This window comes from Gavia stellata, chromosome 1 (genome assembly GCF_030936135.1).
Source record: "Gavia stellata isolate bGavSte3 chromosome 1, bGavSte3.hap2, whole genome shotgun sequence".
NCBI lineage: Eukaryota > Metazoa > Chordata > Aves > Gaviiformes > Gaviidae > Gavia > Gavia stellata.
In genome coordinates, this window is record NC_082594.1 from 16086192 (window position 1) to 16106123 (window position 19932).

Here is a 19932-nt window from a genome sequence, read left to right on the forward strand (position 1 = left end):
TTGACTCTAGCAATACAGCCAGTTTTCCATCCAGCCCATTCTTTGAGATCATGCTTCAATAAGGCTTTTGACATCATCTGAGGACCTTCCTCAGCTTCCAAAGTAAGAATGCGATTGAAGATGATGTTGAAAGCCTTATTAGCAGTATCCCCTGCACTTCCCTTATTCACATAGTCATTTCATCACAGAAGGCAATCAGGTTGGTCAAGCATTGTTTGCTCTTGGTAAAGCCATATTGACTGGTTCTGATTGCCACCTTTTTCCCTCTGGTATTTGGAAGCGGATTCCATGTTGATATGTTCCATGATCTCTCCCAGGACAGACATTAGGCGGAAGAGTCTGTCAATCCATGAATCCTCCATCCATTTCTTAAGGCAGGCATAATGTCACCCTTACCAGCAGTAAGGATTTTTTCTGATTGCCATGATTTTTCATACGCGGTGCAGAGCAGCGTTGCCGTGACATTGGCTAGCAGCCATGACTGAATCTCATCTGGATTTAATTGATTTGAGTAGAATCGTAGAATCATTTAGGTCGGAAAAAACCATTAAGATCATAGAGTCCAACTGTAAACCCAACACTGCCAAGTCCACCACTAAACCATGTCCCTGTCTACACGTCTTTTAAATACCTCCAGGGATGGTGAATCAGCCACTTCCCTGGGCAGCCTGTTCCAATATCTGAAAACCCTTTCAGTGAAGAATTTTTTTCCTAATATCCAATCTAAATCTCCCCTGGTGCAACTTGAGGCCAGTTCCTCTTGTCCTATCATTTGTTGTTAGCTGGGAGAAGAGACTGACACCCACCTTGCTACAACCTCCTTTTAGGTAGTTGTAGAAAGCGATAAAGTCTCCCCTGAGCCTTCTTTTCTCCAGACTAAACAACCCCAGTTCCCTCAGCTGCTCCTCATAAGACTTGTTCTCTAGACCCTTCACCAACTTTGTTGCTCTTCTTTGGATGTGCTGCATCACCTCAATGTCTTTCTTGTAGTGAGGGGCCCAAAACTGAACACAGCATTCGAGGTGCGGCCTCACCAGTGCCGAGTACAGGACTACGATCACCTCCCTGCTCCTGCTGGCCACACTGTTTCTGATACAGGCCAGAATGCTATTGGCCTTCTTGGCCACCTGGGCACACTGCTGGCTCATATTCAGCTGGCTGTCGACCAACACCCCCAGGTCCTTTTCTGCGGGGGAGCTTTCCAGCCACTCGTCCCCAAGCCTTTAGCGTTGTATGGGGTTATTATGACCAAAGTGCAGGACCCGGCACTTGGCCTTGTTGAACCTCCTATAATTGGCCTGGGCCCATCAATCCAGCCTGTCCAGATCCCTCTGTAGAGCCTTCCTACCCTCGAGCAGATCAACACACCCACCCAACTTGGTGTCAGCTGCAAAGTTAACTGAGGGTGCACTCAATCCCCTCATCCAGATCATTGACAAAGATATTAAACAGAATTGGCCCCAATACTGAAGCCCTGGGGGACTCCACTTGTGACCGGCTTCCAACTGGAGTTAACTCCATGTTCATGTATGAGTATGTTCATGTTCTCTAAGCAGACTTTCTCTCCCATCATTAGCTGCTCCTTTCCTTCCTAAATGATGCACAGAGGCCATTGAATACTTCAGGTGTTTATGTACCATACCTCACTTATGTTCTCTGGAACTCGTCAAATGCCCCATGTTTTCTTTGAACTTTTGCATATGTCACCCTTAACGTTCCTTGCTAGTCTTATGTCCAGCTGGGCTTTGGCTTTTCTAATTTCATCCTGAAGTACCCAAGCAGTGCTTTTATCTTCTTTCTTTCTCTGACCTTGATTTTGCTTCTTATATGTTGCTTTTTTTATCTTCCAATCCATTGAGACACTCCCTGCTTACCCAAACAGTCATTCTGCTGAAAAGCCTGGTCTTTCTGCACAATGAGGTGACTTGGTCTGAAGCTCACTCAAAAATACTCCTTTATTCCCTTTTTAATCAGCTGAAAGTAATGTGCTGTCCACTATACTGTCTCCAATTTTCCCTCTCCCGTATGCCCACTTCTCATGGGATTCTGCTAACAGTTGCCTGAATAAACCAGTTTCTGCTTTCCTAAAGTCCAAAATCTTTGCTTTCCTAAAGGCCAAAATCTTAACTCTGCAGTTTACCTCATGCCTATTCTCAACATACATATAAATATAAATAATAATTCCTGCTTGCATTTGCAATATTGACTGTTAACCAGCACTTTAGAAATTTCTTTCAGTAATGTCATCATTAATAATACATTTTTTTGGTATACATTTTGAAATATAAAGATATACAGTTACAAATAATGGTATTAAAAGAGTTTCTGTGACTAAAAGGTAACTCTTAATTCAAGTTAAAATTTTATAAGCTAGCAGGTCTCTCATGAAATTTATTCAGGCTTTTAAGATACAATTTCCGTGAAAAAATTGTTGATGCATTTCTTCATCATACTATAAAGCTTGCGTGTTTTATTTCTCATACTCAGTAAAAATCTGATGTTGCAGATCATTGCCACTCTATAAATACTAATTTGGATGTGTACAGGACTAGAATGCACATTGTTATGGAGAGTATTTAAAAGTGTGTGGAAATGACCTGTGTCTGTATTTCATACTTATTTTCATGTATTCATACCATGAAATTTCATACTTGTAATGAATGGCAGCTGAATCATTTGAAAACTCAAGACTTTGTTCTAGCGGAAACTTAATATACAGAAATAGTATTCACACATTACATCCAGATGACTTAAGTAACATGATTTCTGAATAAAGTCAGGTTTACAAAATCAGGCAAAAAACCATGTTGCCTAACTGTATACTCCACATAAATTATACTAGCTCAGAAACCTCACACTGAATGCATTCTTTTTATAGATGTGATTGCTTAAAGAGGAACAATTTCTTTAATGAAATCCATTAGAAGTTAAAAGGAATAGCTCATCATACCTTAGGTTAGCTACTAAATATAATACTCATTTAAAATAATAACTGTTGCTATTCTTTCTGTGCTTGAAACTTAGAAATTTTGTAGAAAAACCCAATTATCTTTTTTTATAGCTATTTTTTTAATTTTGTGAAGAATACTCACTGAGTTAAAGTGAATAGTAAACTAATAATGGAAAACCATGTAACGCAATCTAGTAAGGCAAGCAAGGTATGAACCAGGGTCAGGAAACATGAAGTGAATCTTGCCTCATTAAATATAATGGCAATGATTTCACTGACTTCAGTAACAGCATTTTATCCTTGAGTTCTTTTTTTCAACTTTATTGCTGACCTGCTCTTATTTTCAGCAAGTCGCTGGCTGATTCTGTACCTCTTCCCACCATTCCTTGCATATCATGTTTCCTTAGATTAAAACTGCTCTCTGTCTTCCTAAAACCACAGTCAGATGTATGATTGTAGTACAGTTGCAATGGTGGTTTTTACCTTGTTAACAACAGCAACAGAGACAGCATGTGCAGGGGAGGGTGTACAAGGACAACTGGAACTCTTCGATTGCTGGATCATGCTTGAGATTATACACCAAGTCTCCACTGCTGTTATTACCCAAGTCAGCTAAAGTAGAGTTAGGATGAGTATGTCAACCCAATATTACAGTCATACATCTGACTGCAGTGTTTCTACTGTATATAGAATAGCGGGGCTGTGGTGTGTGGTTATTTTCCAAGGTGCAATTGTAATATAATGATAGCTGTAGCTTCTTGTGTGTTCATCAACAGACTAAATTTTCTCTTTCAAAATCTAGCTCCTTAACAGGACTCTGAGTGCTGGTACCTAATTTTATATCTGCTGCACCCCCATAATTCTAATCATGCCACATAGAGTAATATGGGTATAATTATTGAAAAGCATGCAATTAAAATTATTCTTGAACTTTTTATGTTATTGCTATAAATGTCAGGATGAACATAAATCTATTTTCTTAAAATAATTTAGCATTTATATAACCCTCGTACCAGCACTGCAGAGCATATAATTGCTGACATTTATTAAATGCATCCCACATCACAAATACATGAGTAATAGGCTCTAGCAGAAATTGATGAGTAATGCCAAACTGTATTTATTATTACCCTGCAATTGGGTACTTTGAGTACTTAACAAGAATTTTTAAAATGTGGGGAGTATTTTGTATATACCCATGGTGCTGCATAAAAGAAATGTGCTGTGCCACACATAATGGAGTGGAAGCTACAGTACTGTGCTCTAATGAAGAACACAGCCCTTTACCATTGCAGTGAATCAATGCTGTACTTCAAGTAGCCTTATTAATTGCCATAGGATTGGTGCTATGTATATGAGAATATATTGGTGCTCTGCCTATTTTCTGTTTCTAGGCTACAATTTTCCAGTTTTCTTAAGTTTTGTCAGGGTGTATAATTAGCTAAGGTCAAACCACCTCTTCTGGCCTTCCTTATAGTATCATGTTCTCCAGGTAGTATGTATCCTGGGGACCTCTACGAAGTAAAGCCCTTAATTATTCTTTGGGAGAAGGTGCAGCTGGAATACTGGCTGGGTCAGTAGTGGGCTTGTGCTATCCATCTACAGCATCCTGCTGATTTTCTTTCCTCCTCCACTGAACCCCTGCTCTACAGAGGATCTTCCTGGCATCAAAGGTATATGATCCTCTTCTGTATAAAAGAGGATATAGGTGGTGTCAATGTCTTCCCTCGTTTGCTTTGTATTTTGATTAAGAAGACATGTATCTCTGTAATGAGTCCAGTCCTACTCACTGAGTGAATGAGCAGCTTTGAGGTGACCTTGAGGGAACAACGAAAGAGCAAGCATAGACCTACACTGTTTCTTACTCATCCAGATGCAGTATGAATGATTTGTTTATGAATGCCATGAAAGTACCCTCGTCCTAACAACCTCCATCGACCCTATTCTTGCAGAGGGGGACACAGGGAGACTGAAAGAGAGGTTTCATTGCCAGCTTGGTCTTAGGCTACTTTCACAGCAGCCAAGCTACGAGGAACAGTATGGAAGCATGTAGTTCTGTCAGAAGACATATCAAACTGAAACCCATCCCCTCTCTTGCCACAACAAAGACATGGCTGCATTGCACTGAGTTACTACTTCCCCAATATTTACCAAAGTGACTATTTTATAACTCTGTATTTTAGTTTGAGCTGTAAAGTCTTACAAAACCAGAAGTACCTCTTTGAACACCGGTGTAAAGGGATATATTATTTTATTCAGAGAAATGAAACATAGAAGCACAGAAGTGGTTTCTGGGCTAAGACTACATCCTTTTAAAACTGGTAGATGGCAGTAGAGTATCTGCTTTGACATTGTCTATAGATTTACTGAGAGGAGTTTGTTAGCTTTTTGTGCAAAAATAAAAATCCTTTTATCTGTTCCATAGTCTTGAAAAAAATAGCAGTTATCTGACAAGCAAATATTTTCTGGTTTGCATTCTTAGAACAGTAACTACATTTAGTTCATAAATGATTGTTCCTAGATTTTTTTTTTAATTCGTTGACAGAATTCCACAATATATTTTTGGCCGTATTGCTTTCCTCTTTTTCGTATTGTAATACTGTATGTAAAGTTTGATTTTGTTGTATAATTTGTAGGATAGATTGCTTATGAAATACATACAAGACTTAGATATAAGGCTGTATATGCTATATATTGTATTTGTGAAGTAACAGTTTTTGCAATGGCAATGAGTTACTGAAGGTAAGGCTTTTTCCTCATCTTGTGCTGGAGTAAAGAACAGAAATAGATTTTGTGTTCCTAGAAGTCTGTTTTTATCAATGTTCCAGGGAAGGAAAAGTTAAAATCTTGACATTTCCTCATTTTTATTTTTCCATTAATTTTTATGTTAATTTTCAGGTCTAAGATGACTTTCTAATGGTTCCATATGAAGCCACATTGGCTCATTCATTATCTTCATTGCTTTCCATTCTGTTCATTATCTCTCTTAATTTCTCTAAATGTGTGGGTTTTTTACTGTAATGTGTTGGTCAATATCATAACAGCATATATCCACAGAAACCCATAAAGTATGCAATAGATGAAAAAGCTGAGATGTGCAATTAGTTTAATAACTAGGTGAATAAATATTGACATTTTAAGTTTGACTACTCCACCTTTATTACTATATGCAACTTATATTTTTCTGCGCTGACAATGCAAAAAAACCATAGTGTATGAGTTTTCCACTAATGGAAAAAATATTCAGCAGCAGTTTCTGTATACTGTTCATAGTTATTAGATGCACTGTTCACAAATAAATTACTCTATTGATTCTTTTTGTATAAATACTGTTTTGATTAGTTTACCTTACTTAAAACAGGCGGCTTCTACAAAGACTGAATTCTGCAAGTTCTGAATAATCTTCTCACCCCTTTTTAAACAGACCATTATTGGTGATTGCTTTTATATTTTGATTACCTTTCTTTCCATCCTTCTCATATTTTCAGTGATGGTACTGTTTTCCTGCTTTATGGCAGATTTTTTCGCTCTTACATTTTTTTCAAAATATTTAGATATGTATTTAGACTGGAATAGCACAACATATAAAAACTTTTAGTGTATAATATATTAAAAGACTATGTTGAGGTAACAAAGGTGAGCATTCAAAGGTTAGGTATTTTAAAAATACTCTTATTTTGAGTACCCTGTTTTATACAACTATGATAAGATTTTCAGTTTCCTTAGTATTGTAAGTACATACAGAACTGCTTGGTACCTTTCCAAGCTGGAGTGCAAAGGATATGACTCAACAGACCTAGATGCCTGCATCTGTGCTAGTCACTTTTAGTCTTTCTTTGCGGTCATAGAAGTATCGTGTTTAAGGCATGATTAATCTCATCCTAGAATAAGTATCTGAAGTTGATTATAGGTTGACCTGATGGTAAGATAGATATAGTGTAGTGAAAGGAGCTGAATTCTTGACTTTTTAAGTTAGGTTTCCAGGAAATGAAAACCCTCATTCTGATTTCCACAACATAGACTCATCTATCTGAGGTACCTATGTAAGGAACTTAATTTTCCTATGTACACAATAGGAGGGACTTCTGAATGACAATTTAGCCTGCTTAAGATCTGTCTATTGACTATGTAGGGAGGCTAAGGTGGTAATCTTTGTCATTTAAGTAAGCTTTAAGTAAGTGCCTGAAGGTAGATGGGGTGAATTTGTGCTTGTCTGTTTTAAATTTCATTTAAGTGACTCAAAAGTTATTTTGTCTCCTTAAAAACAGATTCCTTATCATATTCCCTTTGTCAGCTGAATCAAGGTCTCCTTCTAGGTACTCATCCAGTCTGTGTTCTCATTACTGTCCTGCTGCCTTACAGAGCCATTTTTATCTTTCATATGGCCCCCAGGAATGTATTCCTGATACTCCTCTTTCTTTTAAATCCAGTTTCCCTCCCAGCTCCAAACTTGTTTCTCTTGCCTGGAGGTAAAAACAGTTCCATGGAGTGACTGCAAACATACCACATAACCTGGAAGACTTTTGTGATACCCCTGGTAATTCTAATAGGGAAATATATCCCAGTGCTGGTTTTATTCAGGTCATTTCCAATCTTAACACATTCTTTGTCTCAATCTGTGCATTTGTCTCTCTTGTTTTAAAGGACATAAGCTGAAACAAGAAAGATCCAGACTGGATATTAGGGGAAACTTTTTCATCATTAGGACAGTAAAGCAGTGGAACAGGTCATCCAGAGAGGTTGTGCACTCTCTGTATTTGGGATTTTTCAAGACCAGGCCAGATAAAGCCCGGAGCAACCTAGTCTGATCTTAGCCCTCACCCTGCTTCAAGCAGGTTAGACTAGAGACCTCCTGAGGTCCCTGCCAACCTGAATTATTCTATGATCCTATAAAAAAATCAATTTCCCTTTTCATTTGTTTAACATTCAGAAAAAGACTGATTTGAGAGCACTGATTAAACCTTTTCTCAGGCTTCAGCTGATTTGAAGTAGCATAGACCGGTCAGCATTGTCAGAAACTTCACTGTGATTCGTGAGAATAAAATGCCATTCAAGTTCTAAAATTAAACTTGTCATCATACTTAAGCAGTAATATGAGTTATTATTTTACAATCTCTAATTCTTTACTAAATTTGAACAGATTTCATGGATGTAAAAAATGGCACACAAAAAATTGTCCCTCAAATTTGCAGTCTGTTAGCAAAAGTTTGGGAAGCTGAAGCAGTTCAAAGATGAAGTCAACCTGAGTATTTTGACATGACTAAAATGTATTTTCCTCTGTTTCTTGAAGGTGAATGACTGTTCCATGCTAAAATTTTCAAAAAGTATTCAGGCTGAAAGAGCCACCAGTACACAAAGTTTCAGCCCAACCCATTAATTTTTTTTAAAATTACGGCTGGTTGAAAACAGTGTGCTGTCATGGAAACTTTAGTAGTAAGTTATGCTACCATCATACCTGTTACACGTGAGAGAAGAAATGGGATGAACTGGAAAGAGTTAAAGGATTTCCATGAACATTTGATAAAGATCATAGTATGATACTGAGAGTTAAAATTTGATTTCTTTTCACAGAATCACAGAATCACTAAGGTTGGAAAAGACCTGTAAGATCGTCAAGTCCAACCATCAACTAACACCACCATGCCCATTAAACCATGTCCCACAATGCCTCGTCCACACGTTCCTTGAAAAAAAAAAAGTTTCGTTTAAGTGCTTAACTTTTGATAATTACATCCCAATATTTTTTGGGCTACTTTGATAAAATATACAAAGCTGAAACAGATGTAGTTGCACTGAAGAACAAAGATTGAAACAGCAGATAGATAGTGTACTTCCTATTTAAATTACATAGACAAATTCTATAGATATTAGATAATTAGATAATTAAAAGTAGACATCTAGCCCTATACACTAGAGTTAGAAAATACTTTAATTACTCGATCTTGCAGTCACTACTTCTCAAATTAATTTCAGCTATATGGAGCTAAGTGTTTAAACCTATGGAGTCACTTAACAAAAGAATACAATACTTCATATTTTAAATCCCTCGTATTCACAAAGCAATCATATAAACTATCTGCGGCTTTATAATGTAATTATACAGGTTTATATGACGTACTGTATACTGAGTTACCAGTAAAGTATATTTAATATAAATGTTTTATTTCTTCGCAAATTATGTCAGGCAACTACCCAAAAACAAATTGTAAGAGCCAGAACTATAGCTAAAAGAATGATATCTGGAAGGAACAAATGTGTGTTTATTATCTGTATTGCTTGTCAGAACATTTGCATGAGTGCAGAGTGAAAAGGAGAGAGAATAACAGGAATGATAAAGATACTATTATCAAAACATTAATCAGAGAAAATAATTTTTTGCTAAATTAAACAAGAATCTTTTCTGCTATACACAATAGCTGCAACACACAAAGAATTATTAAAGTTTAAAATTCAGTTTTGAGAATGAGAAGACGAGATGGTATTTTCCATAACAAGCGATACTGAGCAGTGGCTCCTATTTTCTTTTCCTCCCTTTAGCTGCCAGAATACTTGCAGAAGCCCCTCCTGTAGGCCTTCACATCCATTGCTAGTTTCAAACCCAGCTGAGATTTCGCTTTCCTCACTCCATCCTAAAACAATTGAGCAGTATCTTTCTGTCCCTCCTGGGTAGTCTGTCCCTGCTCCCATCTTCTGTGGAATACCTTTTTAAATTTGAGATCACTAGGAGCTTTCTCTTCATCCAGATTGATCTTCTGCCATGCTTGTTCTTTGGCTTGCTTGTCATACTTATCAGAAAGGATTGTTCTTATGCTTTGAAGAATTTGTTCTTGAAGATTAACCAACTCTCCTGGCCTTCTTTGCCCTCCAGTGCAGTTGCCGATTAGATCCTGCCAGTAACATCCCTGACTAAGCTACAATCTGCTGTCCTGAGGCCCAGGGTTGTGATTCTACTTGATTTGCTCTCTTCTGTCAGGATTTTAAACTCCGCAATCTCATGGTTGGTGCAGCCAAGGCTGCCCTTGACCTTCTTCTACCAGTTCTTCATTGTTTATTAGCAACAGATTCAATAGAGCATCTCCCCTGGTTGGCTAATTGGTTGCCTGTATAAAGAAATTATCTTCAACAAATTCCAGAAGCCTTGTGCATTCCTTGAACTCTCTCATATTGCCCTCATGGCAGATACTGAGTTGGTTGAAGTCTCCCATGGGTATGAAGGCCTGTGATTGTTGGGCTCCTTCAAGCTGTCAGAAGACGACTTTGGCTACTTTCTCGATGAAGGAGTCCGTAGCACAAATACTAAAGCATCACCTGTGTTGGTCTGTCCTCTGGTCTCTGCCTGTAGGCTCTCAGCTGGTTTGCAACCTGCTCCTAGGCAAAGCTCTGTTCACTCCCGCTGCTCCTTTGCCTTCACTACAACTTCTCCTTCCCTTCCTTTCTGGCAGTTTACTTCAGACTAGGCAAAAGTAAGGTTTTAGTACAGATATTCATTAGGTATGCATGTAGTTCCTCTTGGCAAACCAAGTTGCAGGATCATGACTAAAATACTTTATTATAATAGACTATGACTTTTATCAACTAATGATGTTTTTTAGGATGTGGAATTAATTTCACTTTAATTCCTTAAATATAATAGAGAAATAAAAATCCTATTTTCATAATTTCTGAGATCTGGAATCACAGAGTATGCATAGGACAACAGATTATATTGTCATTTCTGAGGGAACTAAAAAAGATTTTTTTTCAGAATTAACAGATTAAGAAGGGAGCTTTTCATGAAAAAGAATACTATTTTAGCTTAATTAAAAGTATTTTTAATCTTGTTTTTCTAAATATGGGTTTATATCTTATAGAGATAGATTTTATATATCTATCTATATATTTATCTTTTGGTTTATGTCTTCTAAGACACTTAATATAAGAATAAAATTGTAGTAAATGTTATAAAAGTTAAAATAATGATTCAGTGTACTATCATCTTGTAGTGCTTCACAATCCATATCAAAGCTGATAAATAAGAAGCTGCTGTTTGCTTCAGCAAAAGAAAATGAAAACCAAAAGAAAACACTATATCATTGCACATCTTTCAAGAATAGACAATAAGTCAAAACCCAGCAGAAGCAACTTGACTTCCTGCCTCATTCTGTCTCACAATTAAATAGTCCAGTTCTTCTGAACGACTAATAAATTTTTTATTGTCAAGTTTAATTCTTTGAAGTCAAGCACAAGAGAAGAGAATTAGTAAGTTGTTCTGTAACATGTCTTGCAAAAAAACACACTGTGAAAAATGTCTAAAATTTAGCTAAAATACCTATAAATACCAGGAAGTTTATATGCAGTTTAAGGGACACACTGCAATATCACTGAAGAAGTTCAGTTTCAGTATTCTTTCTTTATAAATGTATACATATATTTGATCAGTTTATGTATGGAGTTACCAGGGTTGCTAACAATGAAAGGCAGTTGGACCTGATGAACTGGGAGCTCCCCTTCTTTCTGAAAGTTTTTCAGTTATTCTTTTAATTGCTTGCTTTCTTCTTTGAACTAATAAATATACATTTAAATAATTTGAGGTTGCATGAATATCTAAGTAAGAAAGAGATCTGTGGGAGATCAGAATGAATTGATTATAATTGTCTAGGAGTTTTGATGCCCGATAGGTACTATATGTATTTAGTAAAATATTCTGGTTTTTTGTTTCTTTTTTTTTAATTACAGGTGGAGCCTAGTTAAAGGCAGAGCTTGAGTTTTGTCTGTAGATTTTGTGGAAAAGAGGCTTTTTAATTAATTATACACCTCATGAGTTTTTAAAGTATAGTTGAACAAAGACAATGACTGTGATAAGAAAAATATGGATTTGTTTGTGTGTTTTGGTCTTAATATGATTGAGGCTCAAATATGTTATATATTTGGATATGAGTATTGTTTTTGTTTTGAATAGACCATGAGTAGTAATTAAGTATGCAGAAAAGTATAGTCCATAGATAAATCAGAGCGTATTTGCTATTGTATTGCATTTTTGTACTGCATGTATTTTTGTATTGCGTGTTTGTTTATCCTTCTTCAAGATTTGCATTTGTATTCTCATCACAGGTCATTTCACAGCTTCGGATCCTAAGCAGGTCAGTAACTGCTGGCTGCAAATTTGACAGAGAAATATGGTCGTCTGAACTTTCTCCTATTCTCAACCTATGGAAGAAACTTAATCAGGTAGGAAAGTAGCTAATTTGAAAAGACAACCATTTTTCCCCAGTAACTACATTAAAAGTAAGGTCTAAGGAATTATCTTGAATATTGAAACATAAGAAGTGAAAAGGGAAATTAAATGCATGTGGGGTGGGAAGTACAATGTTACATGTATGTAATTAACTATGAAGTCTCTATGTGGGATAGCAGTATATTTCAATGTGACACCTTCCATTATATCTTACGGGCTAGAGTTAAATATACTTTTAGGCCTGGAAACCTTCCTTGCAAGAGCTTAGGTGAAAGTGTTGCATATATGTATACATATACAATGAGAAAATTAGAGATTTTGATTGTAGTGTTTGGAAGACTGATAAATGAGGCCAATTTTAAACAATAAAACAAAACTGTACTACATTAGTGCTCATTAACAGCACACATTGCTAATGGTTAGTTCTTCATCATTAGCACTGCAAATTGAAAGCACTTATTCTTTAAAACTTGTGTCAGAAATTAGCTGTGAGTATACAGTACCATGAAGCTGAAGCCACATAGTCACCGCTGGTGGCTATGGTCCCTGATGGTCTTAGTCACCCAGGTGGAGGTAATCAAGCCTGAGAGCTCTTTGACAAGGGAAGCTGGACCTGATGCAGGCCTCGTCTTTCTCCTCTATTTTTCTGTTTAAATAAGGGAAAATGAATTATGCAGTATGTCTGTGTGCTCTTTGGTATTTGTAGAGTCACCATGTGCGTCTGTATTTCACCTACATTTTTACTGCTTATAATATCTTAAAAAAAAGACTCCTATATTATCTTGAACTTTCTTTGATTTTCTAACAATTTTATGCTGTTAGCAGATTAATTTATTTACCTTTTGAAGATCTCCTTTAGAATAGGATGGTCTCTGATCTCATATAGGGTTTTTTGGGGGACATTTGCTTGAGTAAGTTTCAAAAAATTTTAATAATAATGCCCTTTATCAAAATTATTTTTCATAGTCTGTTCAACCAGTACTTGCTTTAAGCTTTGAAGAAGTTTAGACATCTTTAAAAATTCTACATACATTGCATATAGTTCTACATTCTAATTCTTTATTGGTAGCTCAGAAGTTTTAAATAAAGACCTGGGAATTGGAATGAAGAAAATACTTGAATATCTGCTTAAGTTAACAACCATACATTATTTTATTTATGCATGAATGGGCACAGAATATGAGCTAAAATGATTTCCCAGTTATGAAGAAGTAAAATCACAAAAATTATTCCTGAAGTCTGTAAAAAAATTTTTTTTCCTCTCAGTTTTGGAAGCATTTATGTTTAGCTGCAGACTCTTTATTATAGAATCATAGAGTCATAGAATGGTTTGGGTTGGAAGGGACCTTTAAAGGTCATCTAGTCCAACCCCCTGCCTTGTGCAGGGACATCTTCCACTAGATCAGATTGCACAAAGCCCCATCCAACCTGACCTTCAATGCTTCCAGGGATGGGGCATCCACAACTTCTCTGGACAACCTGCCCAGTGTCTCACCCCCCTCATCATAAAAATCTTCTTCCTTATATCCAGTATAAATCTACCCTCTTTCAGCTTAAAACTGTTGCCCCTTGTCCTGTCATTACAGGCCCTGGTAAAAGGGCTTTCTCCATCTTTCTTATAAGCCTCCTTTAAGTATTGAAAGGCTGCAATAAGATCTCCCCAGAGCCTTCTCTCCTCCAGGCTAAACCACCCCAACTCTCTCAGTCTTTTTTTACAGGAGAGGTGTTCCAGCTCTCTGATCATTTTTGTGGCCCACCTCTGGACCATCTGGGATACAGTACTCCAGATGGGGTCTCAGGAGAGCAGAGTAGAGGGTGAGAATTATCTCCCTCGACCTGCTGGCCATGATTCTTTTTATGCAGCCCAGGATATGATTGGCTTTCTGGGCTGCAAGCACACATTGCTGACTCATGTCCAATTTTTCATCCACCAGTATCCCCAAGTTCTCTGCAGGGCTGCTCTCAATCCATTGATCCCCCAGTGTGTATTGATACTGGGGATTGCCCTGACCCAGGTGCAGAACCTTGCACTTGGCCTTGTTGAACTTCAAGAGGTAGTGGTGATGGTGGTGGTTGTTGTTGTTATTATTACTATCATCTTCTTTCTTTTATCTCTTGGATACAGATAGTAGTAAAGTAGAGGCAGATGGGATCGATGCTGACAGTACCTTCCATTCTATTTACAAGAAGCAAATATTAGTCTTCTGCCTGTCAGATGTACTTATCACTAAGGGTAGTTGGGAATAATGGTTCAGTATGTGTTTCAAACTACTGAAATTCAGGAAGTGTCCAGTATAGATCTGAATTTAATCAAGCTGATGTATTTATAAATTCAAAGCTGTTTTTAAAATAAGCTACTTTTTATTCCAGAGGCAAAAAAGGCTCAGAAGCTTATTAATATGTAGACAAAGATTAAATATGTTTTTAAACATTTTTATTCCAGTGCTGAGTATGTAAATCAAGGATTAACTCAAAAAGGATTATCTTACAAATACCCTGAAAATAGTTATTGTACATGAAAATACTGATGATTCTGAAGCATAACAAAATTTTCCACTTGACATAGGTTTGGCCTGTAGAATTTATACTGGAATAATTGATCATATTTTAAGTGTGGACATATTTTTATCTGTATACTGTCAATAATGTATGGAGAACACTTTTGTATTTTGTAACCTAGTGTCCTAGTTCAGATAAAATAATAGACAGCATTTGGCTGGATATTTCTCTGGACTGAACATCAGTGTTTCATCCTACAAAAATCAATCTAAATAATTTAGAGTATACAATACAGCTAAATTGACAGAATGTCTATAGAATTTATAAAGTCAGTGAATTTCAGAAATCAGTGATGAAACAAAAATTTTACCTAATATTGGCCAACATCTCACAAATCTATACATGGACTATTTACCTTCTTAGTGATGTGCCCACTGAAGAATTATACCACACTGAAGTGTGAAGTGTAGCATTGAGTGCAGCTAACAGAGGCAGCAAATGCACGCAGCAGTTGGCAGAGCAGTTTGTGCAGAAGAGCTTACAGAAGATCAGCAGCTTTGCTCAGCAGAGGATACACCTTCTCAGCAATGTAGTGATGTGCCTCAGGGCATGGTCCCCAGCTGTTGTTGGAGCAATGGACCCTCTAAGATGAGAACTTTGACTCAGACAGAGGTCCAGAAGGAGGATGCAGCTCTGCATATCTCGAGCTGCAGGGAGTTCCTGGTGCCTCTTCCTGAGGCTGAGGCAGCAGGAGGTGGTCTTCTAACCTGCAGATGTGTGCTTGTTGAGGATCTGTGTCACCAAATGAAGGAGCAGTGAGAGGAGGCCAGCAGACTTTGCAGCATCAGCTGGATCTTTGCCGAGATACTGTAACTTGTAGCCCCCAACTTTCCTGAAGGAGGTGCAGGCAGAGTCTGTGCCTGTTGGGATAGGAAGTGAAGACTTACAGGATGGCAAAGGCTGGAAACTTGTGACTTCTGGTACCAGGAGGAAGGCTTCTGCTCCACCTCAAGATTTACACTTATAGAATAGATTTAGTGCCCTCATAGCTGACAAGGGGCTGGGAGCTCTGTCCAATGAAGCTCCCAAGCCAGCTAAACCCGATCCACACAGAAGCACCAGGAGGAAGCAGTAAGGAATAGTAGTTGTCAGCTCCCTGCTGTGGGGAGGATGCTCCCATTTTCTGACCTGACCTGTCATCTAGGGAAGTTTGCCGCTTGCCAGGGGCTCAGATCTGGGACACTGTGGAAAGACTGCCAAGGCTTGTCTGGCCCTCCGACTATTACCCCTTGATGCTTTTCCACATAGGCCCAAATCATACTGCCAGGGGTAACCTGGAGCATATGAAGCATGACTACATGGGTCTGGGGGTGGTGGTTAAGGGCATGGGGTCCTAGGTGGTTTTTCTTCTTGATCCTTACAGTGAAGGTGAAGGACATGAGGAGGAGTGGACGGGTCCTACAACTGGTTGTACAGCTGGTGTCAGGAACAGGGTTTTGCTTTTTATGACCATGGGACACGTTTTGAGGATTGCTGGTTGCCTGCTCGAAAGAGAAAGGGTCCAGCTGACAAAGTGGGGCCAACAGGCTGGCCAACTTGTTGAGGAGAGTTTTAAAATAGAAATATAGGGTAAGGAGAGGATGACCAAAAATTATGTGAGGAAGTGGTTGACCAGGTTGGTAGGCAAGTATGTCTGTAAACATCGTCAACAAAATCAATAAAACAGAGCTGAAGGAGGACCATCTAAAGTGTGTCCATATAAACAAGGAAGTGCCTACCTGGCAGAATTATGGGGAAAGCTCTCACACCTCTCTGGGAAATCACCATAGTGGAGTGCTTCTCTGACGTGCCTGTACACTAATGGGTGCAGCATGAGGAACAAAGAAGAGGAATTAGAAGTTTGCATGCAGTTGCAGAGTTATGATCTCATAGGGATCACAGGGACATGGTGAGATAGCTCACACTTCTGTATTGCTGCCATGGATGACTATAGGTTCTCTCGGAATGAAAAGCTGGCAAGGTGAGAACAGGGAGTTGCCCCCTATGTGAGAGACAGTGGGAATGCATGGAGCTCTGCCTAGAGATGGACAACATGCCAGCTGAGAGTTTGTGAATTAGGATTAGAAGGCAACATTATGGTGGGTGTCTGCTATGGGCCACCTGATCAGAAAGAAGTAGATGAGACCTTTTTCACACACCTGGAAGAAGCCTCACATTCTCAGAGCCTGGTCCTTGTGGGGGACTTTGCCCACCCTGATATCTTCTGGAAGGACAGCGCAGCAGGGCACAAGCAATCCAGGAGGTTTCTGTAGTGCGTTGATGGCAAATTCCCAACTCAGGTGATGGAGGAACCAATAAGAGGAAGCACTCTGGAGGACCTCATACTTGCCAACAAGGAAGAACTGGTTGAGGATTTGAAGGCTGGGGACAACCTTGGTTGCAGTGACTCTGAGATGGTGGACCTCAAAATCAGGAGTGGAGGGAAACAAGCAAAAAGCAGGATGACAACCCTAGACTTCAGGAAAGTAGACTTTGGCCAGTTCAGGGATCTGCTTGGAAAAATCGCATGGGACACTGTCCTGGAGAGCAGTCCTGGAGAGCTGGTTGCTTTTCAAGGAATACCTCCTCTAAGCTCAGTGGTCAATCTCAAAATGCAGGAAGTCAAGTAATGGCAGCAGGAGTCCTGCATTGATGAGCAAGGAGCTCCTGGGAGGAATATGGAGTATAGAGACACTGAGCATGGAGGGATGGGGTTAGGGAAGCCAGTGCATATCTAGAGTTTAATCTGGTGAGGAATGTGAAGGGCTGTACTGGTGTACTGTGTCTGGTTGGGATGGGGTTATCTTTCCTCATAGCAGCCCTGTGCTGTACTTTGCACTTGTGGCTAGATCCGTGTTGAGAAGACATTAATGTTTTGGCTATTACTGACCAGTGCTTGCGCAGCATCAAGGCTGTCTTCCCAACCTCCCACCCCGCCTAGGGCCGGTAGGCTGGGGGTAGGCAAGAGGTTGGGAGGGGACATAGCTGGGACAGCTGACCCAAACTGACTGAACCCAAACTGATATTCCCTACCATGTGATGTCATGCTCAGCAATGAAAGCTAAAGGAAAGGAGGAGGAGGAGGGGCATTCCTTATTAAGGCGCTTGTCTTCCAAAGTAACAGTTATGTGTACTGAAGCCCTGCTTCCCAGGAAGCAGCTGGGCATTGCCTGCCACTAGGAAGTAGAAAATAAATCTCCTCTGGTTTTGCTTTGCTTCCACATGTGGCCTTTGCTTTTTTTTTTTCCTTTTCATTAAACTGCCTTTATCTTGATTGACAAGATTTTTCATCTGATTTTCTACCCCTGTCCTGCTGAGGAGCAGAGTGAGAGAGTGGCTTGGTGGGCACCTGGCATCCAGCTAAGGTCAACCCACCACAACCAGGTATGGCTGGGATGGAGTCAACTTTGCAGTCTGTAACTTAGCAGCAGGTATGGTGCTGTTAACCCATTGCAAGAGCAACAGGAAAGGTTTTTACAGGTACCTCAGCAACAAAATGAAGATTAGGAAAAGTGTAGGCTATTCCACTACTGAATGGAAATGAGGACTTGGCCACAAAGGACAAGGAGAAGGCTGAAGTACTAAATGCCTTCGTTGTCTCTGTTTACTGGTAAGTCTGGCCTTCACCAATCCCAGGTCCCCAAAAGCAGTGGGAAAGTACAGAGCAAGGAATATTTACCCTTGGTAGAAAAGGATCAGGTTAGGGAGTGTTTAAACAAACTGAATGTAAATAATTCCACAGGCCCTCATGGGATGCCCCCATGAGTGCTGAGGTAGCTGGCTGCTGCTGTTGTGAGACCACTCTCCGTTATCTTTCAAAGATCAGTGTGATTGGGGGAGATTCCTGAGGACTAGAAGAAAGAAATATCACTCCTTTCTTTAAGAAGGACAAAAAGGAGGTTCCAGAGAACGATAGGTCAGTTAGTCTCGCCTGGGAAGGTGATTGAGCAAATAATCTTGGAAACGATTTCCAAGGATTTCCAAGGGTCATTAAGGAGATTGGGGGACAAGGAGGAAAGGATGAGAGAACTTGGACTGTTCAGCCTGGGGAAGAAAAGGCTTAGGGGTATCTTATCAGTGTGTGTCAGCTGATGGGAAGGAGTAAAGAAGACAGAGCCAGACCCTTCTCAGTGCTGTCCCCATGACAGGACAAGAGGCAATGGGCACAAACTGAAATACAGGAGGTGCCCTTTAAAAATAAGACAAAACTTTTTTATTGTGAGGATGGTCAAACACTGGAACAGGTTGCCCAGAGAGGCCGTGGAGTCTCCATCCTTGGGGATACCAAAAACCTGACTGGATACAGTTCTGGGCAACCTGCTGTAGCTTTGAGCAGAGGGTTGGACTAGACAATCTCCAGAGGTTCCTTCCAACCTCAACTGTTTTGTGATTCTGTGAACAGTAGTCTTTTGTGCTCAGTTTTCAGAGCGATCACAGTCTTTGTGGCCAAACAGCAAAAATGGCAGATATACGCTGCAAATTTTAGCTTTTTCATTTTAGACGTTTTGAAATGGGAAATAATTCTTCTATATTACTACAGAACTGAGGACTTCTATGTTGTTACTTTTTCAGAAATACCTCTGGAAATTTGCAGGACTCATTTTTCCTCTCCGTGGCATACATTTTGCAAAGTCCTCTTAAATGTTACTACCAATTATTCAGACATTCTGAATTTGTGTAGCAGGAGAGTTTATTATTCCTTGTCTACCCATAACAATAGAATCATGGAAACTGTCTCCCCTTCATCCACGGTTTATTAGTCCAGCCAGAATGCAAACTCTGGAATTTTTCATTGAATTTTACTTTAAATGAAATAGATACTTAAAATCTGGTTCAAATCAGTGCACTCCTGTGTTGAAAGTTACACAAGTGAACTTCCTCTTTCTATTTAGCTATTCTGGACTAATACAGAACATCTTGACATTTTCATCTATATTATCTTCATTTGAAAACATACATTTTAATTCTTGCCATTGGAAAACACCCTTGTAATGAATACTGTCCTAAAACTGCTTCTGCAGTGCCTTTCAGCGTGATTTAATAACAGCTTAACACTAATCAAATTAATTAAATTCTCATGAACCTGCCATTAAGTTAAAAAAAACCCCAAATACTCAGATGCTCAGTACAAGTTTGCAGAAAAGACTGTTTACTGGAAAAAATGAAGCCATCACTGAATAACTTGTAAAAAAAAGTTACACAAATTTTTTAAAAAAATCTTCCTTAATGT

At 38.9% G+C, this 19932-nt stretch overlaps 1 protein-coding gene across 1 annotated transcript in view; it reads left to right on the forward strand.

The window, feature by feature from the left end:
- Positions 1 to 19932, forward strand: part of DYNC2H1 (dynein cytoplasmic 2 heavy chain 1) — a 188316-nt gene that overhangs the window by 133686 nt on the left and 34698 nt on the right. Inside the window, exon 83 of the mRNA XM_059824850.1 lies at positions 12041 to 12157. Coding sequence (XP_059680833.1) covers positions 12041 to 12157 — 117 coding nt within the window. The remainder of the gene's footprint in view (positions 1 to 12040; positions 12158 to 19932) is intronic.